Below are 24,739 nucleotides of genomic sequence, written 5' to 3' on the forward strand. Positions count from 1 at the left end.
AACTTTAATAATACACTTGATTGGTAACATGCTTACCTATGATAACATGTTTGGTAGATTATATGCCTATGGTTGTTTTGGATGCCTTTACGGGAGTACCTGATAAGTCGTGTTTTACCCCCGGCATGTAGTAGACTCGCGAGTTGTGGTTTACTCATCAGATGATTTACACCATTTTTCAGGATGCGTGCATGAGGTATATGGGATTTGTTATCTCTTCTTCTTTATTGTTGAGCTAATGCACCATCTTATGTGCGACATGTTGAACAAATTTGTCTCTTCGATATGTGTTGATACCATATATATGATGTATAACTGCCTAATCAAATTAACCGTTTAGAGAAAAAAATTCCTCTACCATGAGCTGGGTTTGGTGTTCGGGAAGTTTGCTAATTGTTCACTAAGTTCGGTAAGTGGTGAGGAAGTTGCTTCAACTAGAGTTCGGGACTCGGGAAGTAGTAGTGTCTGGGTTCTGATTTTGGGGCATGACACCACCAATGGTAGATAGTCCCGGCCCTTATTTTGGCTTCAACTTGTTCCCCAACGGGAATGAGTTGGGTAAAGTTGATATATGAATACGAGACAAAGTATCCAGAGATACTTGAGTTTTCCGAATGGATGATCATAAAAATTTTCTCCTCGTCATTGATGGGTCTCTTTATTTTTATGGCCATGGCCCGCCACCATCCAATGTAAGTTTATAATGACTTATCATCCTCCTGCCTTAAGGCAGCAAGATTTGCCCTTTTGGGTACTGAGTTAAGATTGTAAGCGAAACGATCGACAAATGCTTGAAAAAGTTATTCCCAAGTCTTGATTCGATGATAGTGTAGTGACGTGTACCAATTTAACATGTCGCCTTTCAAGGATTTTCGAAGCAGATGGATCAATGCTCTATCATTGCCTGCCACTGCATTAAGCTCTCCACAGAATGCTCTCAGGTGGTCTATAGGACACCCCATACCATTATATCTTTTAAATCATGGATCCTCAAGCCTGGTGGTACCTTTTTGTCAAGAAATGGGCAGAGGTCATTGAACTTGGTAGATAAGAGATCTATCCCCTACTGCTTTTGTAACTTCCTATTTATCTCTTACATTTTCTCTCGAATTTATTTGATTTTAGATAGACCATATGGGAGGGATTTTGCCCCTTGCCGGGCTGAAATTAGTCCCTTCTCATAATAAGTAGCCTTGTTGATGCCCCTATGACTCCTGCTTGAAGGATGTTGGACCCAATAATTAGTCCCATGTAGGGAGTTTGCTGGATTAAAACTATGAAGGGAGATTGTGACTGGGAAAAAAAAATTGGTTGCATGATGATGTTGACATTGACTGGATTCCTGGTTACGGGATGTGACTAGAATTGACTCTCGTTCGTGAGAGGATATTAGAAGAAATGCTCTGAGGTAGATGGTTGTTCTAACTGAAGGTATTCATTGGGAGTGTATCGGAAGTCCTGCATGAATCTTGACAACTATGGTTAGACTGTACTGGAGGCTGAGAGAAACACAAGAGTTGACGGTTGTTACTGAGCTGGACCAGCCTTAATGTTGACTACCGGAACTGGTGCACTTTTGCTTCGTATAAATTGTAGAAGCTGTTCTTGCATGGTTTTCATGTTTTGTGTCAACTCCTTGATGCGGGCAGCAGTCGCCGATTTGGTCAGATGTGACTATAAAGGAGTGGCCTCGAGCATAATAAGGGCAGGGGGAGAGAGCCATGACTGTTTTGGATTGGGCTATGGTAGGGAAGGTTTACTTTGGAATGCCCGTGAGTAATGGTTTTGATTTTTATTTTTTTTAATGAGTTGAATGTTAGATGTTGATGCGAATGCACAAGAACTGTCAATCCTAAAGATTAGTGATACCTTATTTTTGGAGTCAGGTCGCTATTGGTGTGACTAGTGTTGGAGCATAAAATTTGATTAGAAAGGAAAGAAGATTGAAGAAATACACAGTTCAAAGCCAAATTGCACAAACTAATAGCCAAGTTGCGCGGTTCATACTGAGTTGTGCAGTACATATTGAGTTGCGCTGAGAGTCCAAGTTGCATAGAAGCATGAGTTGCGTGGGACCACGCAACTCATTATAGTTGCGCCGACCCATGCAACTCTCCGAAGGGACGGTTGGATTGAGACTTATAAAGTGGTGGAAGTGGGGTCCACAGCACGAGATTCAAGGGCCCACACGTGTGGAGGCCTATAAATACCCCCTACACCCTTCATTTGAGGGATAGGATTTTCAGAAGACCAGTACCTCTAACAGGTATTGGAGAGAGAAGAGGGAAAGGAAAGAAGGCTAGGCTGCGCCACTCTTTATGAGTTACGTAAGCCCGCGCAACTCCTCGCCCGCGCAACTCATGGAGGAGTTGCCCGGGTACTCTATGAGGCAATATCGTGTTGATTTTTTATAAAGTTCTCAAGTCATTTCAAAGGTTCTGGTACTCCTTTATCATATTAATAAAGGAAGATGTGCAAAGAAGATCCGCACAACTCATCTCTTATGGAGACATGAATGATATGAACTGGAATACTGTTGAAATTTATATTTGAATCCATTCAGCACTCGTACTTTTTGTTATAAACTCTATCTGGAATCAAAGGATAAAAGGATTTGATGAATTCAGAATGAATAAATTTAATGATTATTCTCTCTATTCTCTTTCTTTATTATTATTAGGTAAGATAATTCCCCAAATTAAATGCTTTTCATTTCTGGTTGAAACAGCTAGCACATCTCCAGTGGAGTTACCTTTCTGTGGACGCTGAGATCTTGAGTCGGAATAGACTCGAGGCCACTTTTCCCACGGGTTGCCTTTTTCAAGAGCTTTGTTCTGTGATTGATTGATTATGTTTTACCAGAGTTGCCATTAGCCAATGTCTTCGCCTCTACAATACAATAAATCCTATAGAAACATTAGGGCAAAGATCCGAAGATTTGTTGCCCTTAGATGACTCTTTGGTTCTGCGATCAAAAATTCTGAGTAAGGGACCGTGGTTATGGATAAGGAAGGTGTTAGGCACTCACTCTGCCCATATATATGTACGGTCTCTACTTCATAGGTTTTGTCTGTTCTTGAGGGTTAAGATTCAATTCTCGTACATGAATGTGAGCAATGCTTCTGACCAAATATGAAGTAATTAACAGGTTTTTTGTTGGGCAGGATCCAATTAAATCAACAAGCCTCAAAGCATACTTCTGAGCGAATTTGGTGCAAGGTGTGTTGAATGATGAAATGAATGTTGCGCTATGTAAATGGTATGATTAGATGAAGCTTGATTAAAAACAATTATGTGGATGATAGTGTTGCAAGGATCGTATCGAGTGGCTTAGATTAAACTTAGGTCGGCTCAAGAGACTGGTGTTAGGATTGGACATAGGCTAGGATCTCTTCCGCACTCTCACTCTCCTTAGTGGGGGATATTTAAGGGAGTTTAGGATGCTTTTGGATTGGTAAGGATATTTGATTGTGGATGAATCAAATGTGAAGGGAAGGGGGTTATTTATAGCCCTCTAGCTTGGTTTTCTGGTAATTCCTGCTAAGCTTGAGGTTAAAAATGGCTTGGATGGTTAAGATTTGAGATTGATATATGACAAAATCTCATGTGTTGGTTTATATGGCATAAGGTGTAATTTTGGCTTAAGAGAGGGGCATGAGAGTAATTTTCAAGTTGTGCACATACATGAAAACGGTGGGGAGCACATCCACACACGAGTGGGTAGCTGGCTAAAGTACGGCTAGTGCCATGTTGCGAGTAGCACCCTTAGTGCCGCTTGTCCCTCCCTTTTGCTTAAGCTTCGAAGGGAGGCTTCTCCCGTACACATGGACAACTTTGGTCATTCGAAGCTGCTTTGCTGTCTCCTCTTTCCTTCGATTTGGGGTTTGGAATGGGCTTGGGTCAAAATGGATTTATGGACTTGGCTTGACAATGTGAGTTGACTGGGTAGGCTATGTGGGCTACTGGGTAAGTTGACTTAGTGGGTAGACTTAAGGGTTAACTCTATGAGTTGGGTTTTTCTTAAAGTTTGGGTTTGAGATCAGTTTTAGAGTTTTTTTTTTATTATTGCAACTACGTTAACTGTGTTTGGTTGGTTCTTAGGGTTGGATGTGGATTAAGGTCTCGATAAGGGTTTAGGGTTTGGATTCGGGTTTGGCTTAGGGTCAAGGGTATAGATTAAGGTTTAGGGTTTGGATTTAGGGTTAAGGGTATGGATTTGGGTCTGGTTTAGAGCTAAGGGCATGGATTGAGATTTAGGGTTTGGATTTGGGTTTAAGGGTATGGATTTCTATTCAATCAAGCTTATTGGCCCGAAGTGGGGTGTCTATAATGGTGTACAATGGATTAGTCTTAACATTCGAAAATTCTGAGGAGAGACTTATAGGCTATGTGGATGTAGATTATGGTGATCATATAGATAATAGAAGGCTAACTTCTGATTACTTGTTTGTGTTAGCGAGTGGAGCGATTTGTTGGATGTCGAAGCTTTAGTCTATAGTTGTTCTTTCCATAACCAAAGTGGATAATATGATAGTGACGAAAGCATTTAAGGAAGTTGTTTGGTTGAAAGTTATAATGAATGAGTTGGGGCTTCAACAGAAAGCCATGATTGTGCATTGTGATAACGAAAACACGATTAATTTGGTAAAGAACTCAGTATACAATTTCCGAACTAAACACATCGATCCTCACCATCATTTTATCTAGCAAATGCTAGAGGAAAGCGATGTTACTCTTGATCACACTAGTGAAAATCTGACGAACATGCTTACGAAAGTGGTTTATGTAGAAAAGTTCATGTTTTGCTTGACTTCTCTAGGCTTGACAAATAAAGAATGAAGACAGTGTACACGAGAAGAGACGATGATGATGCTACTATGAAGGAGAGTAGAGATTGTGGTAACAACCTGGAATAGTAGAGCTAGAGGATTAAAACCACGATCAAGATTGTTGACAAAGTGCCTCTAATATGGTGTTGTGTTGTTCGGTCGATCGATGAATTATTGTTTTTGACTGAAGCACGTTGTGATGTTCCGAGTCGATTAGGATATGTTTTAGTTGATTGAGAGAATTTGTTGATGCCTCTATCAATTGAAGGTGCGACCAAGTGGAATGTGTAAGTGGGGGGTTTTGTTTTTAATTTCATACAAAAGTATATAAATAAGCATACAATTATGCAATTAGAACGAAAGGAGCTTAGCATGTTTTTAAGGATTTTGAGGGAGAAACTAGGGTTTCTCATCTGTAAGTTGTTCTATCTCTTGTAATTTTGTATTTATAGTGGATTGTTTGTCGCTTGGTGCCGTGAATTTTTCCCACAATGATTTTTTCACATAAAATTTATGTGTTCTTTGTGGTTGCTTGAATTTTTCTTTTCCTATTGCATTGTATGATTCTGTTTAAGATTGCTTTTGCCCTTGACAAGTTGTGTCCTCAACAAGTCCATCATACACAACTCTTCTTGATCCATAACGATTGTGCCATGTACTCATATAATTCAATCATCATAAGATTAACATAAGAATGGTGTATAACATGTCTATAAAAGATCCATAGTTTAAATATCAATGGCTGGACTTGCCCTTATTACATTTATATAACTAGTGGGTTAAGTTGGACATTGTTTTTTTTTTTTTTTTTAAAAATAAAATTAATTAATTAATTATTTTTAATACTAGCTCTAAGAAAACCAACATTACCCTTCCTGAAAAGTTAATCATTTCGCTCTTACCACTGGAGCTGATGAGGGCCCCAGTGATGTATGGATGACTAAAACCTCTCCATGGATCTCAAACTTGTTCAAGCCATGGTGCAGGTGCAGGAAATGTGAAATCATGGCTAAAACTTTTAAAATCCTGTGGCGTGGCTTACATGAGTTTTAGATTAGGTTAGGTTTTGGAAGTTTCTTCATCTTCACGGTCTCATCTCGTGAATCTGAGTTGCCTTGCATATATATACAATATGGAGGGCCATAGAAGGTTTCTATGATGGGCGTCTTTTGCCCGTGGTGCAGCCAACCTTAATTTTGTTCTATTACTGTTTGTCTCCTGTTTCAATATGAAGCGTCTGAACTAATTAAAAGAATGATTGTCATCAAACATTATAACGAGTCCACGTATTTATAGTTAGGCTGTTATGTCCTTTCCTGGGGAACGGATTGGCTACTCCCCCTGCCACCAGCCTCGTAGCTGATGGTCGGTGCTCTGTGGGCCCTACCATGATGTCTGTGCTTCATCCATTCCATTCATTCATTTTTACAGATCATTTTAGGCTTAACAGAAAAAATTATAAGAATATGAGTCTCAGTTGGACCACACCATACAAAACCAATAGTGATTGGATATCCACCATTAAAATCCTCCTAAGGTCCACTGTACTGTTTATTTGACATCCAATATGTTGATTAGGTCATACAGACCCAGATGAAGAGAAAAAACAAAGATAAGCTTGATCCAAAACTTTGATGCCCCCCCCCCAAAAAGTTTTTAATGGTCGAAATTCATTCAACACTGTTTCCTGTAATGTGGTCCACTTGAGATTGGGATATACTCGTTTTTTCTCTCATGCAATAAAATGATCTATAAAAATAGATGGACGGCATGGATGAAACACATACAACATAGTGGGACCCACAGAGCACTGACATCAGCCATTGGCTGGTGGAGGGGGGAGTAGCCAATCCGTTTCCCCTTTCCTGTACCTCACAAAGAATTTAAATTCCAATCCGATGCCTGAACCGCACGGTTGGTTAGTAGCTCACCACCCACCTACCCTGGTGGTGAAATGATGGGACGAGATTTGAATGGTTGGCCTACCGTGTCAGAGATGGGCTCTGGGCCGTTGGGCGCAACAGAAGCTAGGTGAGGCCCACTTTGATGTTTGTGAGAAATCAAACCCGTCCATCCGTTTTGACAGATCAGGTCAGGACATGGGCCCAAAAATGACTTAGATCCAAAGCTTAAGTGAGCTGCACCACGCAAAAAAGCGGGAATGGAAATGTGTACCGTTGAAATCTCCTTAGGGTCCACCGTGACATTTATAATCCATTCACACCTTCCATAAGGCAATTCCTACTGGGATGAACTGAAAACACAAATATTAGCCGGATCTAAAACTTCTGTGGTCTCACCAATGTTTCAACAGTGGATGTTTAATCCTCACTGATTCTGATCGTGCGGCCTACTTTACCTGTGGATCTGCCTCATTTACGGAGAAAACGGATGTAGAGTAGATTTCTCACAAACATCATGAAGCTTCTTTCGCAGGAAGTTCGTGCGAAGTTGGATGGTGGGGTGTACGCCGTGATAGTGGGCTCCGCATTTTCTTTAGGTTTTAACTGGCCATCTCTCACAGTATATGCCTCCACCTATCAAATCTCGCCACATAATTTCAATACCGAGGTGGACGGTGAACTAATCGCTACCTAATCCGGTACTGTCTGGGTCCGTTATGGTCCGGATCTCATTTAGATGGACGGTCTGGATCAGCGATCACCAAACCCCAAGAGCCATGCATTTCCGCGGTCGAGGACATGACGAACGTACCCTTCTTAAGGAAGGACGGCATCAAACCTACCTTAGATTCCAGGCAGATATATCTGTGGGACTGTGGCACCTTATTCCCGATTTCTTGGGACGGGGAGTTTTCAATTCGTTGCGCAATAAACTCGTCATTATTCATCTCCACTCCACGGTACACGTGGGCTTACTCTCTGTGAATCTGGACCGTCCAACTTGTGGACCCTACAACTTTTGGCCACTGATTTTAAAATCACTATAGTTAAATTGTAGAAAAATCTGATTAACACCCAATTCCATTTTTAACCTCCACCGTTGGGAGCTTTTAGCTTCGTAGTTCATATAAAGGCAGATAGACTAGTGTTTCTTGCCCGTTTCCTCCACCGCTGAGCCATCAGTAAGAGGACCCACGAGATGCAGGGTCTAGATTCGCTAACCACGTTGGCTCATTGGCAGCGGACTACAAATGGGCCGCTGCTGTATGGACGAAAGTGTATGTGTTTCTTTAGCCCGCCGGACCATATTGCCACGTTTGCCCCCAAGATACCCAAAATCACAAGTCGTTTATAACGATCCAAACTGTCCATATTGTAGGGTCATATAATTAGTCTCTATATTCTAAATATCAAATAAAATGGACCGTTCGATCCAAAATAATGGTCGCCTTAAAACAGACGGTTGAGAAGAAAAATAAAACCAACAGGAGCCGTTGATACCTAATGCAATTGGATTAAATATATATTCAACTAAACATAATATAGTTAGAGGATCAACTAGATGAACGGTTCCGTCGTGTTAAATTGATTGCGATGAATGTAAAATTCAGATCCAGCGCGTTGGATCGTAGTTGGCGTTTTCCTCTAAATATCTCCCAGCTTATCCCCACCAAGCTCTCACATTTCATCTCCGCAAGAAGCAGAGATAAGAAGAGAGCGCGAGAGAGAGATTAGAGATCTTGGGTCCGTCGCGATGGCCTGCACAGCTCCTACAACACTCTCGTACAGCTGCAAATCTGCTCCTCGGCCTATGGCTTCTCTGCCGTCCCTTGGTCTGAGCAAGCCATTCTCCCAATCCCTACAGTCATCCTCACCGTCCATCCCCAAATCCTTCAACGGTCTCAGGAAAATCTCCCAATCTTCTCGCTCATCCTTCTCACGCCCTTCTACCAGACATTCCAGAAGGAGCTTTGTCGTCAATGCCGTGAATCTCTCTCTCTCTCTCTCTCTCTCTCTCTCTCCCCCTTTCTTCTCACTGGCATTTCTTTTCTGTTTCTACAGAGCCAGCTTCCCTTGGTTGGTAACCGAGCACCTGATTTTGAGGCCGAAGCAGTTTTTGATCAGGAATTCATCAAGGTGACTAATGCTAAGTAGCCTCAATTAAACATGGATTTTACTCTGCATTTATTTATAATCAAGAGAATATAAGCAGGATTTCTTCTGCAACATGAACTATCCATGCATCCAAATGACATTTGAAATAAGACTTTTAAACCATTTTGTAGTGGAAATATACTCTCCTTTTTTTTTATATGAGAGAACTGAATTTTATGAAAAGCACGCCAAGATAATGTGAAAGAACACAACTCCACTCTACAACTCAAAAAGAAAAAAAAGAAGAAGAGGAGATATTGACAGAACTAGTTGCCTTTATATAAGAAGCCCAAGTCAAAATATTGAATTAATTTGCCTAATGACCTCATCAAGAGAGGAATTCCTATTCCAAAAACAGTATCTATTGTACTTTTCTTCTCTTATCTATTATGATGCGACGAGCATGTCATGTTAGTTGTTCACACCCCAAGTATAGGGTTGTGATGTAGTAATAAACTCGGTGAGACCGAGGTCGAATCCCAAGGGACTGAAACCTGTACGTAATCTGAAAGTAACTAGAACGACTAAGATGAAATCTAAATTAGGGATAATTAAAAGAATAACGGTGAATTTAATTAACTAAAATTTAATAAATCAAAGGTAGGAAACTAAGGATTCAGAGGATTCACTTGTAGAGATTAGGGAGATCTTATGCCCGCTTCAAGAACTCAACTAGACTTAGAGTCCCATCTTCATCCAGTTGAAGGGTGTAACCATGAAAATCGAACTGAACTTTCTTTGATATAGTTTGCAATAGATGGAAGGTATATGAATTTGAATGGATTTCATCACCAAACCATGCCCAGGAGACAAAACAAACAACAAAATTAAACTAATTAACAACCAATCATAAGATGTATGAAGGTTAGGAAGGGTACCGTCATCCAACCATGCCCAGGAGACAATGGTGAACAACAAGGCTTCCTGACGTCATAATCATAAAAAGGTAAGGAACATGCTCAAAGCTATCGCAGACCCATTGTAATTTTAGTCACAACAGACCATTAAAAACTGAAAACATTCTCATAATCAAACTAGTATCAAGTTCAATTCAGTCTAAATAAAAGGCACAAGCAAAAAGTCTCCCCATCACGCTACAAGCTTCACCTCTTAGCCTTAGCTAAGAGGTTTAGCTTGTCACAGACATGATGATGCTAAAATCTCTTAAGGAAAGAAATAAACAAAGAAAGGAAGAAAACCGGAAAGAAGGAAGAAGGAACCCTGCCAAGCCGTCAACCTTTCTCTCTCCTTTGCTCCCTTGTCCAAGATCTCCCTCCCCACTCTCTCTCTTTCTTCTTTTATAGGCTGGGAGTGGAGTCCGTTGTTTGGTTGGAGTCGGCTGCTGCGTGTAAGGGCGGTGTAGAATTACGCAGCCACTTGCACTTATGAAGCAACGTGCGCAGGAACGCAAACTGCTTGCGTTTGGCCTGAGTTTCTGGATGGAGGACGGCCTGTTCTTGGAGTCCGACTTCAAGGTTGGGGTCGTGGCCCCCTGCTGGATATTTTGAACTGTCTAGTTTGTGCATCCGGTCGAAGATGAGTTCACACAATGGTCCACAGAGGCCGGATTTCACGGACGCAGAGCCTGCACACGGCTCTTGCGCTGTGACGATTGGTGGGGCCCGTGATCAAAGTCGGTTGGGAAATCCACACCGTCTATTAGGTCCGTGATGAAATTTTAGCTGGAGAGGGTCGGTTTTGGATTGCTTCTGACACGGTCCACTTGATTTTCCATTTTTCCGTCCATCCTACATTTTGACGGTCGAAATCCAATACCTGCTGCTTCTTGAAAAATTTCCACCTAGGTCGTGGTTAGTAGGCTTGTAGGACTCTGATGGATGGTCCGGATCGGGCCTTTGAATTGTGGTGGTGACCCACGAGAAAGGACCGCAGGTCCCTGTTTCGCAGACAATTTGAATTTGGGCGGAAATCATGTTGTCAAATGCAAGTTGACTGTCTTTGGAGTCACGGTGCACAACGAGTGCAAGGATAAATGCGGTGCACATAACTTGCTGTAGGGCCCACAATGATGTGTATGAGGAATCTACTCCGTCCATCTGTTATATCATCTAATTTAAGGGGTTGATACCAAAGTTGAAGCATATCCAAAGATCAAGTGGGCCCCAGAGTGATAATTCATAGGCTGATCTGACTGTCGGTCCACTTTCACAGGGATCCAAGGGTTGAAATTCGACATGTATGGTTAATTTATGGTCCTCAGGCCATATATGAAGTTTCGAGCCGAACGGATGGTTGGAACCCTATGATCTAGCATTCTGGACCAATTTCGGGCCACTTGAGCTTCAGTTTCTTGATTTTCTCGGATCTCTGGCGTGTAAATCTGTCGATCTTGGTCCCTTGGGGTTCGTCCCTTGCCTTGGTGATTCTGGAGCGTCAAATCCATGTATTTAGCACCCTGTTTTGGTCCAAGCTCGCAAATGCATCTTGCATCACAAACACGATTAAATCGGACCGTTAAACAGTACCATGTTCGTAAATCCAGGTAATAACTGGGGTCTGATATGTAATATTTGACCCTCAACATTAGTATATTTATGCATGCATATATAAGAGTTTGTTTGGGAATTTGTATTTGGAATGCATTGGAATCCAAATCACAATTACACTTGATTCTGAATCCTCAATTGCGACTGGCAGCTTGTAACCGGAATGCACTGGAATCCAAAAATAGGAGTGGATTGAAATTCTGTGGTATATTCACATGAATTTGAATTTGATTACTAAATCAACTTTAATATCCCAAATTAGTGTACATATGTGATGTTTGATTGAATGATTGTAATAAGCCCATTGAGATATATGCTTTGGCGAAAATGATCAAATTCCGAGCCTTGGGTGGGCCACAAACAAGTGACTCACCTATGTTGTTTAATCGTCGATTTACATGGCCAATGTTTGGACTATTTGATGTGATTTTAGTGATGTTGCCAATAATTGGATTGTTTTGGGGTATCGTCACTATGTGACACCCGAATTTGAATAGCTTAGCGACACATTTGTTACACGTGCGGCTCTCCTACCTTTAAAAATGAGCTAAAAAAGGCATTTTACTCTGATTAGATTGGAATCACAGCAAAAGGTTGAGATTTCAAAACAGCGACTAACCCGGTGAACTGTATTTACAGTGGAGAAAGAAGATGAGATCCTTTCAATGGATTCCTCAATCTCTAGAAACAAAGTGACATTGAGGAGAGGAAAAAGAGAATGCAGGGGCTTAAATTTCTGCAGTTGAGCATAAAGCTTGGAGAAAAAAAAACCCCAAAAATTCATTAGTACCTAAAGATTTTCATATTTATAATCACCTAAACAACTACCAACTTTCTAAACCTTAAATCACTCCTAGTTCAGTGATTATTAAACTAAGACTGTTAAACTTATTACACTCCAAACTATACTTCAAATTTGTGTGCAGCTTTAGCTACAAAAAATAAAAATAAAAATGCATCATTCTTGTGCTTGGAAGCACTTATAGTTAGTAGATAGAGATTAACCATTTGAGGCGTTAATTGGAAGTGAAAAAGGGGCCTATGCATTAAGACCATTGAACATAGGCAATTAACCTCTTAAAGATAATGATACGGTCTAAGGAGTCCTTATGCGACACCTTCACAATCTCATCATGTCCCATTCCAAGATTCATGGGCCTTCTCGGGCCTCTAACAAGTGTAGCCTATAAGGCCAAAGATTCGGTTAGGTCACTTGCCCCCTTGGGCTTGCATTTTATATCACTTTCCCTTTTAGCTTCTATTGGGCGAACCAAGCCAGGCATGAGAAATCATTCCATCACATGACTAGCCGAATTTGGCTCTTGGTGGAGCCCTCGTGATTGCATTGCTAATGAAACCCCTAATTACGTATGCCCATTCAGTAATTCAGTCATAAGACTCACAACTTGCTCATTTGTGTCTGAATTGTATGATCTTGAGCTTGTGTAAAAAATCATAAGGTTTCAAACAGGACCAATTTTCATTTACTTCGGAAGTTTTTTTTTTAAACCTTGAAACCCGGTGATGATCACGAATGATGGAATTAGGTTATCATCTTAAGTATCATCACTAACACACATACTTCCGAAGACTCATTGCTGCATATCTGTATGGTTTAGGTCCTTTTGACTACTGTTATTTGGTTCTATGGCAGCATTATATTTTCTTCTCTCTAAATTTACCCATTCAAGTCAGTAACTAATATTATGTATTAATAAGTCCTGCATAACGGCATTTTTGAATTTCATTGTTGAACCCCTGTTAGATTTTACTGTTGTATTTTAATCTGACTGTACTTCTAAGTGCTAACTGTTATCTTCATCTCACAGGTCAAGCTTTCTGATTATATTGGAAAGAAATATGTGATTCTCTTTTTCTATCCGTTGGATTTCACATTTGTTTGTCCCACTGGTAAGCTTGAGACCTTCCTGCACTTGTTAGTGCAAAACTTGAATAGGGAGAATGATAAATTTGGAGATTAAATGTGATTAGAGTTGGAATTGATTTTTATTTCTTTTCTTCTTTTCTACTGTACATTTCAGAGATCACTGCTTTCAGTGACCGGTATGCAGATTTTGAGAAGTTAAACACAGAAGTATTGGGTGTTTCGGTTGACAGTGTGGTGAGTTAAATCATAGCTTTTTTCCCCTTTCAGAAGATGGTTTAGTTGCATGACCCTAATCAACTTAGTATTTTCTCAGCACATTTGATATTGTTGAAACTGGTGACATATCAAGATGTAAATGATTAGATATCAACCTGTGGGTCTCGCACATCATTCAACTGTTTATCTGTCAGTCAGTAAGACATTGTCTGTCATACCTGAGGTGTGCTAATGAACTGTGATTGTTATGATCAGCTCAGTAGACACTAATCTAACCTTCACAATTATCCTTTGTCTACTGTTAGTATCTAGTGTTTTGAAATTACATCTAACATTCTTATTAACAGTCTATCAGAGAGTTCTGAACAAGGTTTTGACGCATGGTATGAGTAAGCCTGCTGGCTGATATGATATGGGTTGTATTGGCCAATATAGCTCCATAATGTTTTTTTCTTTTTTGGTGGGCTGAAAAAATCCCCTAAGTATTGGAACTTTTTTAAAGATCGAGGATCCCAATATATATGTGTGTGTGTGTGCGCGCGCGCGTGTGCGTGTGTGGTGTGTGGTGTTTTGGACATGTATCTGATGGTGTTAGGGGCCATTATTTGGTAAGAATGCTGTTCATAGGACAGTGGCAGCTTCACATGCTGACAGTCGACCAAATAAGCTCTAATCCAAGGATGATTTGTTGGATTAGGGTCCATTACATAAAATATAATAAAAAGATGGAAAAATGGGGAAAAAAGTGCTAGTTTATCCCTTCTACTGATATTTTCCAAAATGGTCCACTTTTTATTTATTTATTTAAAAGATGGAAATATTATTAGGGCCAAAAAGCCAAAAGGAGAAAAAAAACTATACAAAAAAAAAAAAAAAAAACCCAGAAACAGAAGAGAAAAGCTATACAATCAGCGGACCCACTCCCTTATATACAAAACCGCGCTTTTATAGACATCCTCAGGAAATGACTTAACATCCCGAAAGCACCTATTAATCCTTTCTAACTAGACTGACCACAAAGAAGCTAGCATTGCAACTTTCCATCTTCCCTTTCTCATGCAGCTTACCCCTCCTACATGCCGAGAGTGATAGAGATTCAATCGAAGAAGGCATCACCCAGGACACTTCTGCCAGCTGAAGGATACCTGACCAAATAATGGTGGAGAAGGGACAGTGAATGAATAAGTGCTCAACCGTTTCCTCTGCAAGCATTAGGGAGGCTCATCCCCTGTTTTTTGGAGATTGTCAATGGTCAAAATCTGATTTCTCACGGCGAGCCAAGCAAAGGCTGCAACTTTCGTAGGAGCTCCATAGAAGTAGATCTTTGCTGTGTGAAAATCTTCTACTCTTTGGCCTTCTCCTATAAGCACAAAGTAGCAAGACTTGACTGAGAAGACTCCAGTCTTGCTATGTCTCCAAACCAGGGACTCCTGAAGAACTTGAGTTAGCTGGATTCCTTGGAGAAGGGAGAGAAAAATCAGAAGTTCATTAAGTTCTACATCATTCAGACTGTTTCACGTGGTGTGGTCCTCTTGAGAATAGCATTAGCCAACCAACAGATTTTGATTTGGGCAAAGGTCACCCAGCCTAGGAAAAGAAGTGCGCAAAGGGGTGTCACCACACCAGACATTGTGCCAAAATCTAACTTTGGTTCCCTCTTTGACAAAATTTAAAACTACCAAACATGAAAGGGTCATCAAATCCCACTCTAATCTTGTGTTTTGATCCTTAAAATAGGACTAGTTTTTATTTAAAATTAGTTTCTAAGCTTCCTTCATGGTTGAAATGAAGAAAGAAGTGAATAAAAAAAAATCAAAATGCCATGTAATGGCCATATTGGCTGATATGGCCCCCTTTTTTCATAATGGATTGGTTCACCCCTATATCACATAATGGGGCTGACTGATATGGCTGTAAATTAACCACTTTTCAAAACCATGGTTGTAACTCGTTAGTAATACGGATCATTTTGGGAGTAAAAATATAATCCATTATACTTTATTTTCCCTTGTCAATAATAGAATTAAGTTTTGAAAAATCCATAACATTTGTACGAATCTCTCGTAGAAAATGGAGTAGACTAGAATATTGGGCATGTTTTTTGCTTAAGGAAGTCTTAATGATGACCCATCAAAGCCCCTTTGGAAATTGGATTTCAGCAATCTTTCAATCCAAATTGGGGTTATATGCAATATATAGTTAAAAGGATAATTAACCAATGACTACTCTCTCATTGAAGATACTTGAGAAAAAGAAAAAAAAGAAAAAGAAACAGGGAGGGGGTTGATAGTCAAAAGGATAATTAACCAATGACCACTCTTCTCAAATTGAAGATACTTGAGAAAAGCAAAAGGATAAGGAAACATGGAGGGGGTTGTAACACAAATGAAGAAATATTCCCCACTTTTGAGGGGTTTGCCATTGTGGGAGTCAACATCCATCATCTGATGCAATTTTGATAAGGTTAATGTGGTTGACATAAAGTGAAGTGAGGTAAGTGAGATGGATGCAATTGGTAAATTACCTTCAAAGATTTCATTCTTTTTCTTATTTTAGCTCATAACTTGTTTTTGTACTTCATATAGACATGGAATTTTCTCCACACCTAAAAACAAGAAAAGAAAGGAGAAATAAACTCAATACTTGCAATGCAAGATGAAGCTTTAAACGCCTTGAATATGACTAGAATTTTAAGATAATCTATAAACACAGAGGAAGCTAATTAGCAAATGTGATTTGTAAAATTGACTATGAGATGGCTTGTGACAATGTAGACTGGGATTTCTTGGACTAGAATGCTAAGGTAGGTTCTAATGGAGAGGTTGCATGTGGAATTGTGTTTGTCGGCTAAGTACTCATTGATGGTTGATATAACTTCGAAAGGTTATTTTTAGTAATCTTGGGGGATTATGTAAGAGGATCCTCTTGCCCTTTTTTTTTTGTCACAATCATGGAATCTCTTGGCAACATTCAGGAAAGCCGCGGGGAGGGGCTGATCTACGTTTTCAACATAGGTTAAAATGGTTTGAGCATGTTACACATGCAATTCACAGATGACACCTCAATCTACTGTGATGTTGAGCATGAATGGTTGTTGATTTTTGGTACATCGTAAGATGGTTTGAGGCAGTCTTGGGCTTAATCTTCACAAGAGTGAAATGCTTGGTATGAACTTTCCTACGCTATGAGTAACCTTGTTGCTATTCTAGGCAATAAATCGATTTTTCTCGTCAACCTACCTTGGGCCTCCTCTATCATCAGTTCCCTTTCTTATAAGAGGCATCCATTGATAATAAAAATGGAAAGACAATTGACTTCTTAGAAAGGTAGGTACTCATTGTTAGGAGGCAAGATTATTCATTATTGCAATTGTGGCTGCCATGTCGGTGTATTTTGTCTTTATTCTGCCACCCAGCAAGTCTTTGATCTAGAATTGAAAGACTCCAATGGGATTTCTTGTGGTAGGGGCATAGTTGAAGCACAATTTTCATTTATTGGGCTAGAAGGAGGTGTGTAAACCAAAGAGCCAAGGTAGTGTAGATCCCCGACCCTTGATGAATGGTGCATTGTAGAGTAGACATAGACAAATGGGTAGAAAGAGGCTATCTTGTTGCGCCTTGACAGGTTTTTGGTTTCTGTTGATTGGCTAGAGAAATTCCCACTAGTTCAACATCAAGGCTTTTCGAGGACTTGTTTTTTACCATCGGCCAATAGTGTTGGAGGCCCAATTCCATTCGAACTTGAGCTAGTGTGTCTAGAAGTCGTAGGTTTCTCACGGTTAGTTGAAGATTGGTGGGGTTTGTTTGCGGTTGAAGGTATGTTGGATTCAGATTGAACTGAAAACTTAAATTGTTAGAAGAAAGGATAAAAATATGGAAGGAAGAACTTGTTGGAGCTTGAGAAGTTGAGCTGGACAATATTGTAAATGAAATCCATGATTTAGTTGTGAAAGAGGGAGAATAGTTGTCGGTTGCTTAAAAAGAGAAGCGTGCAAATCTTTCTTTGACTTCCTCCAATCGTCTTAAAGAAGAGGAAATTAAGTGAAGACAAAGGTCAAGAGCAATTTGGTTAAAGGAGACATAATACATGATTTTTCATTGCATAGCCTATGACGGAATATTGAATTTCTATAAGAACCTACTATCTTGCTAAAAGTGGATGAAGTCGCATGTGGATGATATGGAATTATCTCAAATGTCAAGCACAATGTTGATTCTCTTGAAAGGCCAATTTTCGAGGAAGAAGTTAAAATGGCGATAGATTTCATGGGCAGAGACAAGGCGCTGGGTCTGAATGGCTATCCTGTGGCTTTCTTTCAGAGATTTTGGCGTGTGGTTAAGGGAGATGTGTTAGCTTTTATAACTGAATTTTTTTAGAGGAGCCAATTATCAAATGACCTCGAGGCTTCTTTTGTGGCAACCATCCTAAAGAATGAGGGGGCAAAAAGCTTAAAAAAACTTTAGGCCCATTTGCCTCATTGGAGGCTTTTATAAAATCTTAGCTAAACTTCTTACCACGAGGTTCCAAGGGGTGCTTTCAAATATCATTTTTGAAAATCAAGGTGCTTTCGTTGCAGGAAGATAGATTATGGATGGTGCTCTCATTGCCCATGAGTACATCGATTCTAGGCACAGGGAAGACAAAAGAAGATACTTTTTTGTGGATAAGGGCAAAGGAAAAGAAGAATTTTCATCTCCTTAGCTGGGAAGAGGTTTGCAAGCCGATAGATGAGGACAGAGTGGGCATCAAGGAGCTGGAAACCATGAACCTTACTTTGTTGGGCAAATGGATGTGGAGATCTTGAACTGAAGAGGGAAGATTATGATGGAAGCTAATAGCGTGTAAATATGGTACCCGGGTAGGAGGTTAGGGGTTTAAGAGATCTTTGGTTTACCATGCCTCTAGCCTTTGGAAAGTTGTGGCGTTGATATCCCTTAAGGTTGGTAAAGGGGCCTCCTTGTTGCTTGGTGATGAGGGCCGCCTTTGGAAAGTTGTGGCGTTGATATCCCTTAAGGTTGGTAAAGGGGCCTCCTTGTTGCTTGGTGATGAGGGTCGTATTTGTTTTTGGGAAGATGTGTAGTGTGGAGATAGAGCGCTACAAAAGGTCTTTCCAAGAGTGGCTCACCTTAATGCTGGTAGGAACATTATAGTTGACCGATGTTATTCCATTTGTGAGGTATTGTGGCCCGCTCTCTTCCATGCTGAAGAGATACGGTGGATGAGGAAGCGGAGGATTTGTGAGGCTATTGGATCATCAAAAGGATTATTTTTTTCTTGGCAGAAGAAAAGGACTTCGTGGTGAGGCATGTGCATAGCTTGGGTCACTTTTTCGTCCTCTCTTTCTACAAGATGCTTTGGGAATCACCTCAAACTTCAGTTTACAATCATCCCTTTCAACCTTGGTCTTATGGAACTCTCCCGAGAGTCACGGCTTTTGTTTCGTTAACAGGGAGAAAAGGAGTGTTAACGATTGACAATCTTCAAAAGAGATCATTGATCCTCCCTAATATTTGCATTATGTGTACGTGTGAAGCAGAATTGATTGATCATCTCATCATTCATTGCCCCTTCACTTGGAAGGTGTGGGAGTGCTTCCCAAGCATTTTCAATGTGTCATGGTGATGTTGAAGTCAACTGAAGATATTTTATAGGCTTGGCATGGGGGAGGTGTCGGAAAAGAAGGCAGCAGTTGGTTATTATGGCGGTGCTTTGGATGATATGAGGGGAGCGGAATTGTCAATGCTTCCGAAATAGGAGCGCTTCTGTTGAAGAGGTCGTGAGGAAGGTTAAGATTGAAGTGGTGGGATGGGCTTCTAATGTAGAGGCGGTGGATGCTGCCAATCTTTTCTCTTTTTTCAGTTTGTAGCATAGGGCTGTATTCTTTTCTCGCATAGCTTTTGCCTTGCCGGCCTTTTTAATAAAATGTCATTATCTTTCAAAAGAAGAAGAAGAAGAAAGAAAGAAAGAAAGAAAACAGAAAAGAAAATAAAGAAAAAAGTATAAAAAAGAAGATAAAATTATATTAGAGGGAAAGAGTTCCCAAGACACTAGTACTGCCTCTGTTTGAAAGATGCTGAATCTGTGAATCACCTTTTCCTCACTGCTCATATGTGACTGTTATTTGGAGCTGGCACTTTCAACAGTTCGATATTTGTTTGGACAATGATGGGAACCATTCAGCAGCTCTTTCAAGCTTGGAGCCACCATCACATCTGCAGGAAGCAAAAAATCTTATGGAACCTATATTTTGTTGGCTATCTTATGGTTTGCTTGGGGTTAAAAACAATCACATCTTCTCTAATATTAGTGTCTCTTCAGTCCTTGAAAGAGTTAAACCCTTGTTTGCTCTTTAGGCTGTGGTGTTGGGCCCCTTTTCTCCTCACAGTTCTGGGGCTGATCCCCCATAGCTGGTTGGGTCTTTTGTGTTTTGCTTTTGCGCTGTCATGACTCTCAGGTCTTTCTCTGTTCAATCAACTCTTATTACTGATCAAAAAAGAAAATGAATTTAATATCGGATGCTGTTGATTCTAGCCGCACCTTCCTGTATGGAATCATTATGATTGGCATGTATAGCAAATGAAGATTGTTTTAAAATAGGAATCAAATTGATGAACTTCACTGTAAAAGATATTAATGAAAAAGATTATCGATGTAAGACATGAATAAATGAAGGGTCATCAAAAAGTGAACAAACTAAATTGATTCCATCACACCAGTTTAATTTTAGAAAAATTTGACCCCAGTCCATTTCTGTGACTTCTAACTAAAATAAACTTGTGAATATGAGCACCAACAAGGAGACTTTATCCCTTCTTCTTCTTCTTCTCCTTTTTTTCTTTTTTTTTTTTTGTGATTTTGAGAAAGTAACTGAGATTTAGTAAAGGAAAGTGGAAAAAGAAAACACCAAACTAGAGGCAAGGAAGAGCTGTTCTGAGTGACCCTCTCATCTCTCCCTCTTTAGCAATCTGATTGGCCTCTCCTGTAATATTTGAGAACACAACCCTTCTGTTGACCGGAAGGGATCAATTTTTACATACACAAAATGCTAATTTCAAAGGGCTTTCTTCACCTGATGAGGCCCACTTAATATCATTAATAAAATCACCCTTGATAATCAGGGAAGTGATTCCATGGTATAACAACAATTCATTATTCTTTGATTTCGGAGGATGGTTATGAATACTGGCTCATATGTTTGGAGTGTTAAAGTCCCTTGATATACATTGATACGCCATCCTCTAACGGCTCGAGCTTTTGGAGAAAGTGGTGATTTTACAATATGCTTAACTGTGTATTGAATGATGCATTCTCAGTGTGTTCATTTTCATCTTTATATCTTCTCTGGCCATCATCATTTTTTTTTTCCTGGAAATCTGAACTTCTCATATCCTGATTATATATTGTTCATTTTTGTAGTTTTCCCATCTTGCATGGGTTCAAACAGATAGGAAGTCGGGCGGACTTGGTGATCTGAAGTATCCATTGATATCTGATGTGACCAAATCAATTTCACAATCTTTTGGTGTTTTGATTGCGGACCAGGTATGCATTACTTGAACCAATCTTGATTGGACTTCACTTGGTCTAGTTGATTTTTCTGTCTAAACTGACCATAAGAAGTTCATCACTGATTTTAAGCGAGGCTTTCCCATATAGCAGTGGGATTGGAATAGAATGTATGGAATAGAAAAGTCAAAAGAGGCCACAACATAACTAACTTTTATTGTTTACAATATTTGGGGCCATGTGTTAAAGTCACTTTTCTTGATTCCGGAAGTAATTCTGATGGAGGTAGGGAGACATTGCTAGTGGTCTGAAATTAATTTACATTTGTCCCAGCAATGGAGTATAGTGGAGTTCAAAATGGAACATTTCTGCCCCTGAACTCTACTCAAAGATTCCATGACTTCAATATTTTCAAATATGTCGTGAAATGAGAAGGTGAGGATTATATTAAAAAGGGTATGTATTGTAGTAGAGAGTTGAGGGAATTGATATCGACACCCATCCGGACTGATAATTGTATTGTGAAAAGTAGGTAGTGGGCGCAATTATCTGTAAGGTTTGGTTTAATTAGTGCTTTGTAAAAGGTTACTGTTACTTACAAATTACCTTTTAGTATAGCGAATTGAGATGCATATAAAAATCAGGAATTCAGGCTTTGGCGGCTGATGAAATCAGTATACGACTGGATTTTATGGACTGCACCATAGAAGCCTTCTGTCTAGCACATTATGTGAGGGAAATAAAATTATCTCCAAGCACATAAAAGCTTTAGTAACATTGCAAGTAGGCAGTCCAGAATCTGCATGCGTGCGTGCGTGCGTGTGTGTGTTGTGTGTTTTGAAAGGTCATCCGGAAAGATAGTCTAGAATCTGCACAATAGGCCTTGACATTCTTTTGGGGTAGAGTTGCTGTTGGACTGTGGTGCCTGATTTTTGTTCAACTCACATATCTGTATTTTTTTCCAAACCAAATGTTGCATCACTTGTTAGTATCATAGCTCTAATACGTAGTGACTTGACCCGAAACAACTTGATTCTTCAAGATTTTGAGTTGAGTCACCTGGCGAGTTCGACTCGGTCGAGACTCAGCTGGGCTAGTCGAGTTGTCTTGCTGATTCAGTCTACTCAGCGTGACTTGGTACGATTCGAACCGAGTGACTTGATGGGTGATTGCTTTTCCATTTTATTTATTTATTTATTTTTTTTAAAGGTGAAAGTGCAGAGCGTGCAATTTGAACCCTTGATATTTTAAGGAGAGTAAAGTGAGTCTACCACCAAGGCATGCACTTCATCTATGATAGTGTATGCCATTTTTATATTCATATAGCCTATTAATAAGGTATTATGACTTGAATATTCTTATTAATTTCATAACTAAATATCGAGTTGACCCGTCATGGCTGGACATCAAATTGAGTTTTAGGGTTTTGAACTATGGTTTGTATGTTTTGTTGTGCCCTTTTTGTGTGAAAATTGATATAGATGGTGTTCGGATATCTGGTACTCATACCATGTTTCAAAAACCAAAAAAAGGTCGCAACCTCTTTATGGTGCCTTCTACTTATGTATTATGACTTTGAAGAAGCTTCAAGTTCCTTTTGCAAGTTACTGTTTGATTTCTAATGGTACTCATTTTGCTAATTAAGGCTGCATATGGACACACTATATTAAATAGCAATTATTGCGATTCAAATCAGTAGTGCATCAAAACATAGCATATCAAGATGGAATGAATATGCATCCTTGATAAGCAAGATGACGTCATCTAATAGACTGATATCTTTATATGGGTTCACTTTAATGATTCTTGAGCGAAGTATTAGATTTTGGCTTAGTGGTGAGTTTCCAATCTATAACAGGGTATTGCACTGCGTGGCCTTTTCATCATCGACAAGGAAGGAGTGATTCAGCACTCCACCATCAACAACCTTGCCATTGGCCGTAGTGTCGATGAGACTATGAGAACTCTCCAGGCAAGTGATGAAGGAAAGACAATCAATGGGACCTTGTTTTGTAGGTTGCCTGATTTTCTTTGATGAGAAACAATGATATTGAGCTTCCAAGAAAAATGGCATCTTTTGCTTAGCCCAGTGAACCAAGGTGGGACCTATTTCTCAGTGTTTGGGACCCATCATGGTATGGACATGCTCAAAGTCTTTCCCCAAGCAATTATCTGACTGTCAGTGCATGGCAAGCAAATGGATGGTTAAAAATTGACACAGCTCTAGTACACATTTAAACAGACAAAAATCCAACAATCTGATGGGGATATGTTTGGAGCATGGCTCATCTATGATGGGGCCAACCCGAGGAGTGGTCTGGATCACCAAAAGGCGGGCCTTGCAGTTACTGGGTTGGGTGGAAAATGCCTCTCTTTTTTTTGCCAGAATCGTATGTTTCCTCTTCAGAAATGCTCTAAAGCTCTCAGAGCACGCTTAAGTTATAGTGCTCCTAGTTGCATTGGGGAAATTGGACAGTCCAATGGATCGATCTAAACAGCAAGTCTAGAACACATTTCAAGGGCCACCCAGCAGAAATAAGACTTATCGGATGATCACATCCATCCTGGATTTGTCCTTATTTTTCTGGAGCCATCCTTTTTCCAACCCATGGATGGGGGATGGTTAGGATTGCCTAACCGAAATGGTTCTTCAGAATCAGAAGCAATCAATGATACGAACTATCAAATAGGTGGATCAAGTTGTTGGTTAGACCTATATTTTTGCAAATGATCTTGGCCATCTTGATGCTATTGATCAGATGGTTAAAGATCATTAGATTGGTGTGATATTTCAATGGTATCCCATGAAATATGTTGGACCTAATGGACAGTCCAAATCATTCCATTGGACTGTTTACGTGTCCCAATGTAACTAGGAGCACTGTAACTTACTACGGTGAGAGCAGTGAAGCGGCTCTGTTTCCTTTTTGTTCTCACCTAACCCTCTTTTACCTATCAATACATGTATTACTTGTAAATCTGCAGGCGTTGCAGTATGTGCAAGAGAACCCAGATGAGGTCTGCCCGGCTGGGTGGAAGCCGGGAGACAAATCCATGAAGCCGGATCCAAAGCTTAGCAAGGAGTATTTTTCAGCTATATGAAGAGGAAGTTAGCTCCCATTTGACTCCTGCCGCATTGTTGTTATTTGAAGAAGAGCTTCTATAGAGTTTCGTGTTTCCGCTCTTGCTCATGGCTGCTCGTAGGTTTCTGTAGCTTCAAGAGAATTTCCTCAAGTGCATGATGAATTCAGTTGCCAGTTTTCAGGAATGAATAAATGCAGTTTTCTCTGCATCTATTTGTAGTCATTAGCCATCTATCTGCAATGAAGAATATGGTGAAGTACATTTTGCATGGCTCTCAGTAGAAAAAAAGAAGAAAAGAAAAGAAAAGAAAAGGAAACGCTGACCCGATCATATGGTGTATTCAGTCTCACCTGTCAGAGCACCGGCGGAATGGTTCATCCTTATTAGTAAATGAGGTAAGAACATAGGTAGGTTTCTTCCATTCTCATCTCCCATAAAAGATAGTAACATACTTGGGTACGGTTGGCACGGCGGGTTCAATCCAAAGATGACCTGAATAACTCATTTTTAACTGGAACCTGACCAGACCCGAATTTCAACTTGATCCCACCTACATTTATATTGCAGGAACCTTGACCACACTGTCAAATAACGACCGAATTTAACAGTTCAAATTTCAGAAATTGTAGTAGACCCGTCGATTAATTTGAC

General features: G+C 40.0%; 1 protein-coding gene across 1 annotated transcript; it reads left to right on the forward strand.

Moving 5' to 3' along the window:
• Positions 1–8,400: 8,400 nt before the first annotated feature.
• On the forward strand, positions 8,401–24,310 carry LOC131234376 (2-Cys peroxiredoxin BAS1, chloroplastic). Its single transcript, XM_058231204.1, has 7 exons — positions 8,401–8,717; positions 8,795–8,869; positions 13,224–13,305; positions 13,437–13,516; positions 20,915–21,040; positions 22,863–22,976; positions 23,990–24,310. Exons 1-7 carry the CDS (start codon positions 8,487–8,489, stop codon positions 24,104–24,106), a joined length of 825 nt encoding a protein of 274 aa, XP_058087187.1. The 5' UTR covers positions 8,401–8,486; the 3' UTR covers positions 24,107–24,310.
• The last annotated feature ends 429 nt before the right edge of the window (positions 24,311–24,739 follow it).

Source organism: Magnolia sinica, chromosome 19 (genome assembly GCF_029962835.1).
Source record: "Magnolia sinica isolate HGM2019 chromosome 19, MsV1, whole genome shotgun sequence".
NCBI lineage: Eukaryota > Viridiplantae > Streptophyta > Magnoliopsida > Magnoliales > Magnoliaceae > Magnolia > Magnolia sinica.

Coding starts and splice junctions, on each gene's coding strand:
- LOC131234376 (XM_058231204.1), top strand. CDS start 8,487: ATGGCCTGCACAGCTCCTACAACACTCTCGTACAGCTGCAAATCTGCT. Junction 8,718..8,794: donor GGAGCTTTGTCGTCAATGCC/GTGAATCTCTCT, acceptor CTGTTTCTACAG/AGCCAGCTTCCCTTGGTTGG. Junction 13,517..20,914: donor GTGTTTCGGTTGACAGTGTG/GTGAGTTAAATC, acceptor TCATTTTTGTAG/TTTTCCCATCTTGCATGGGT.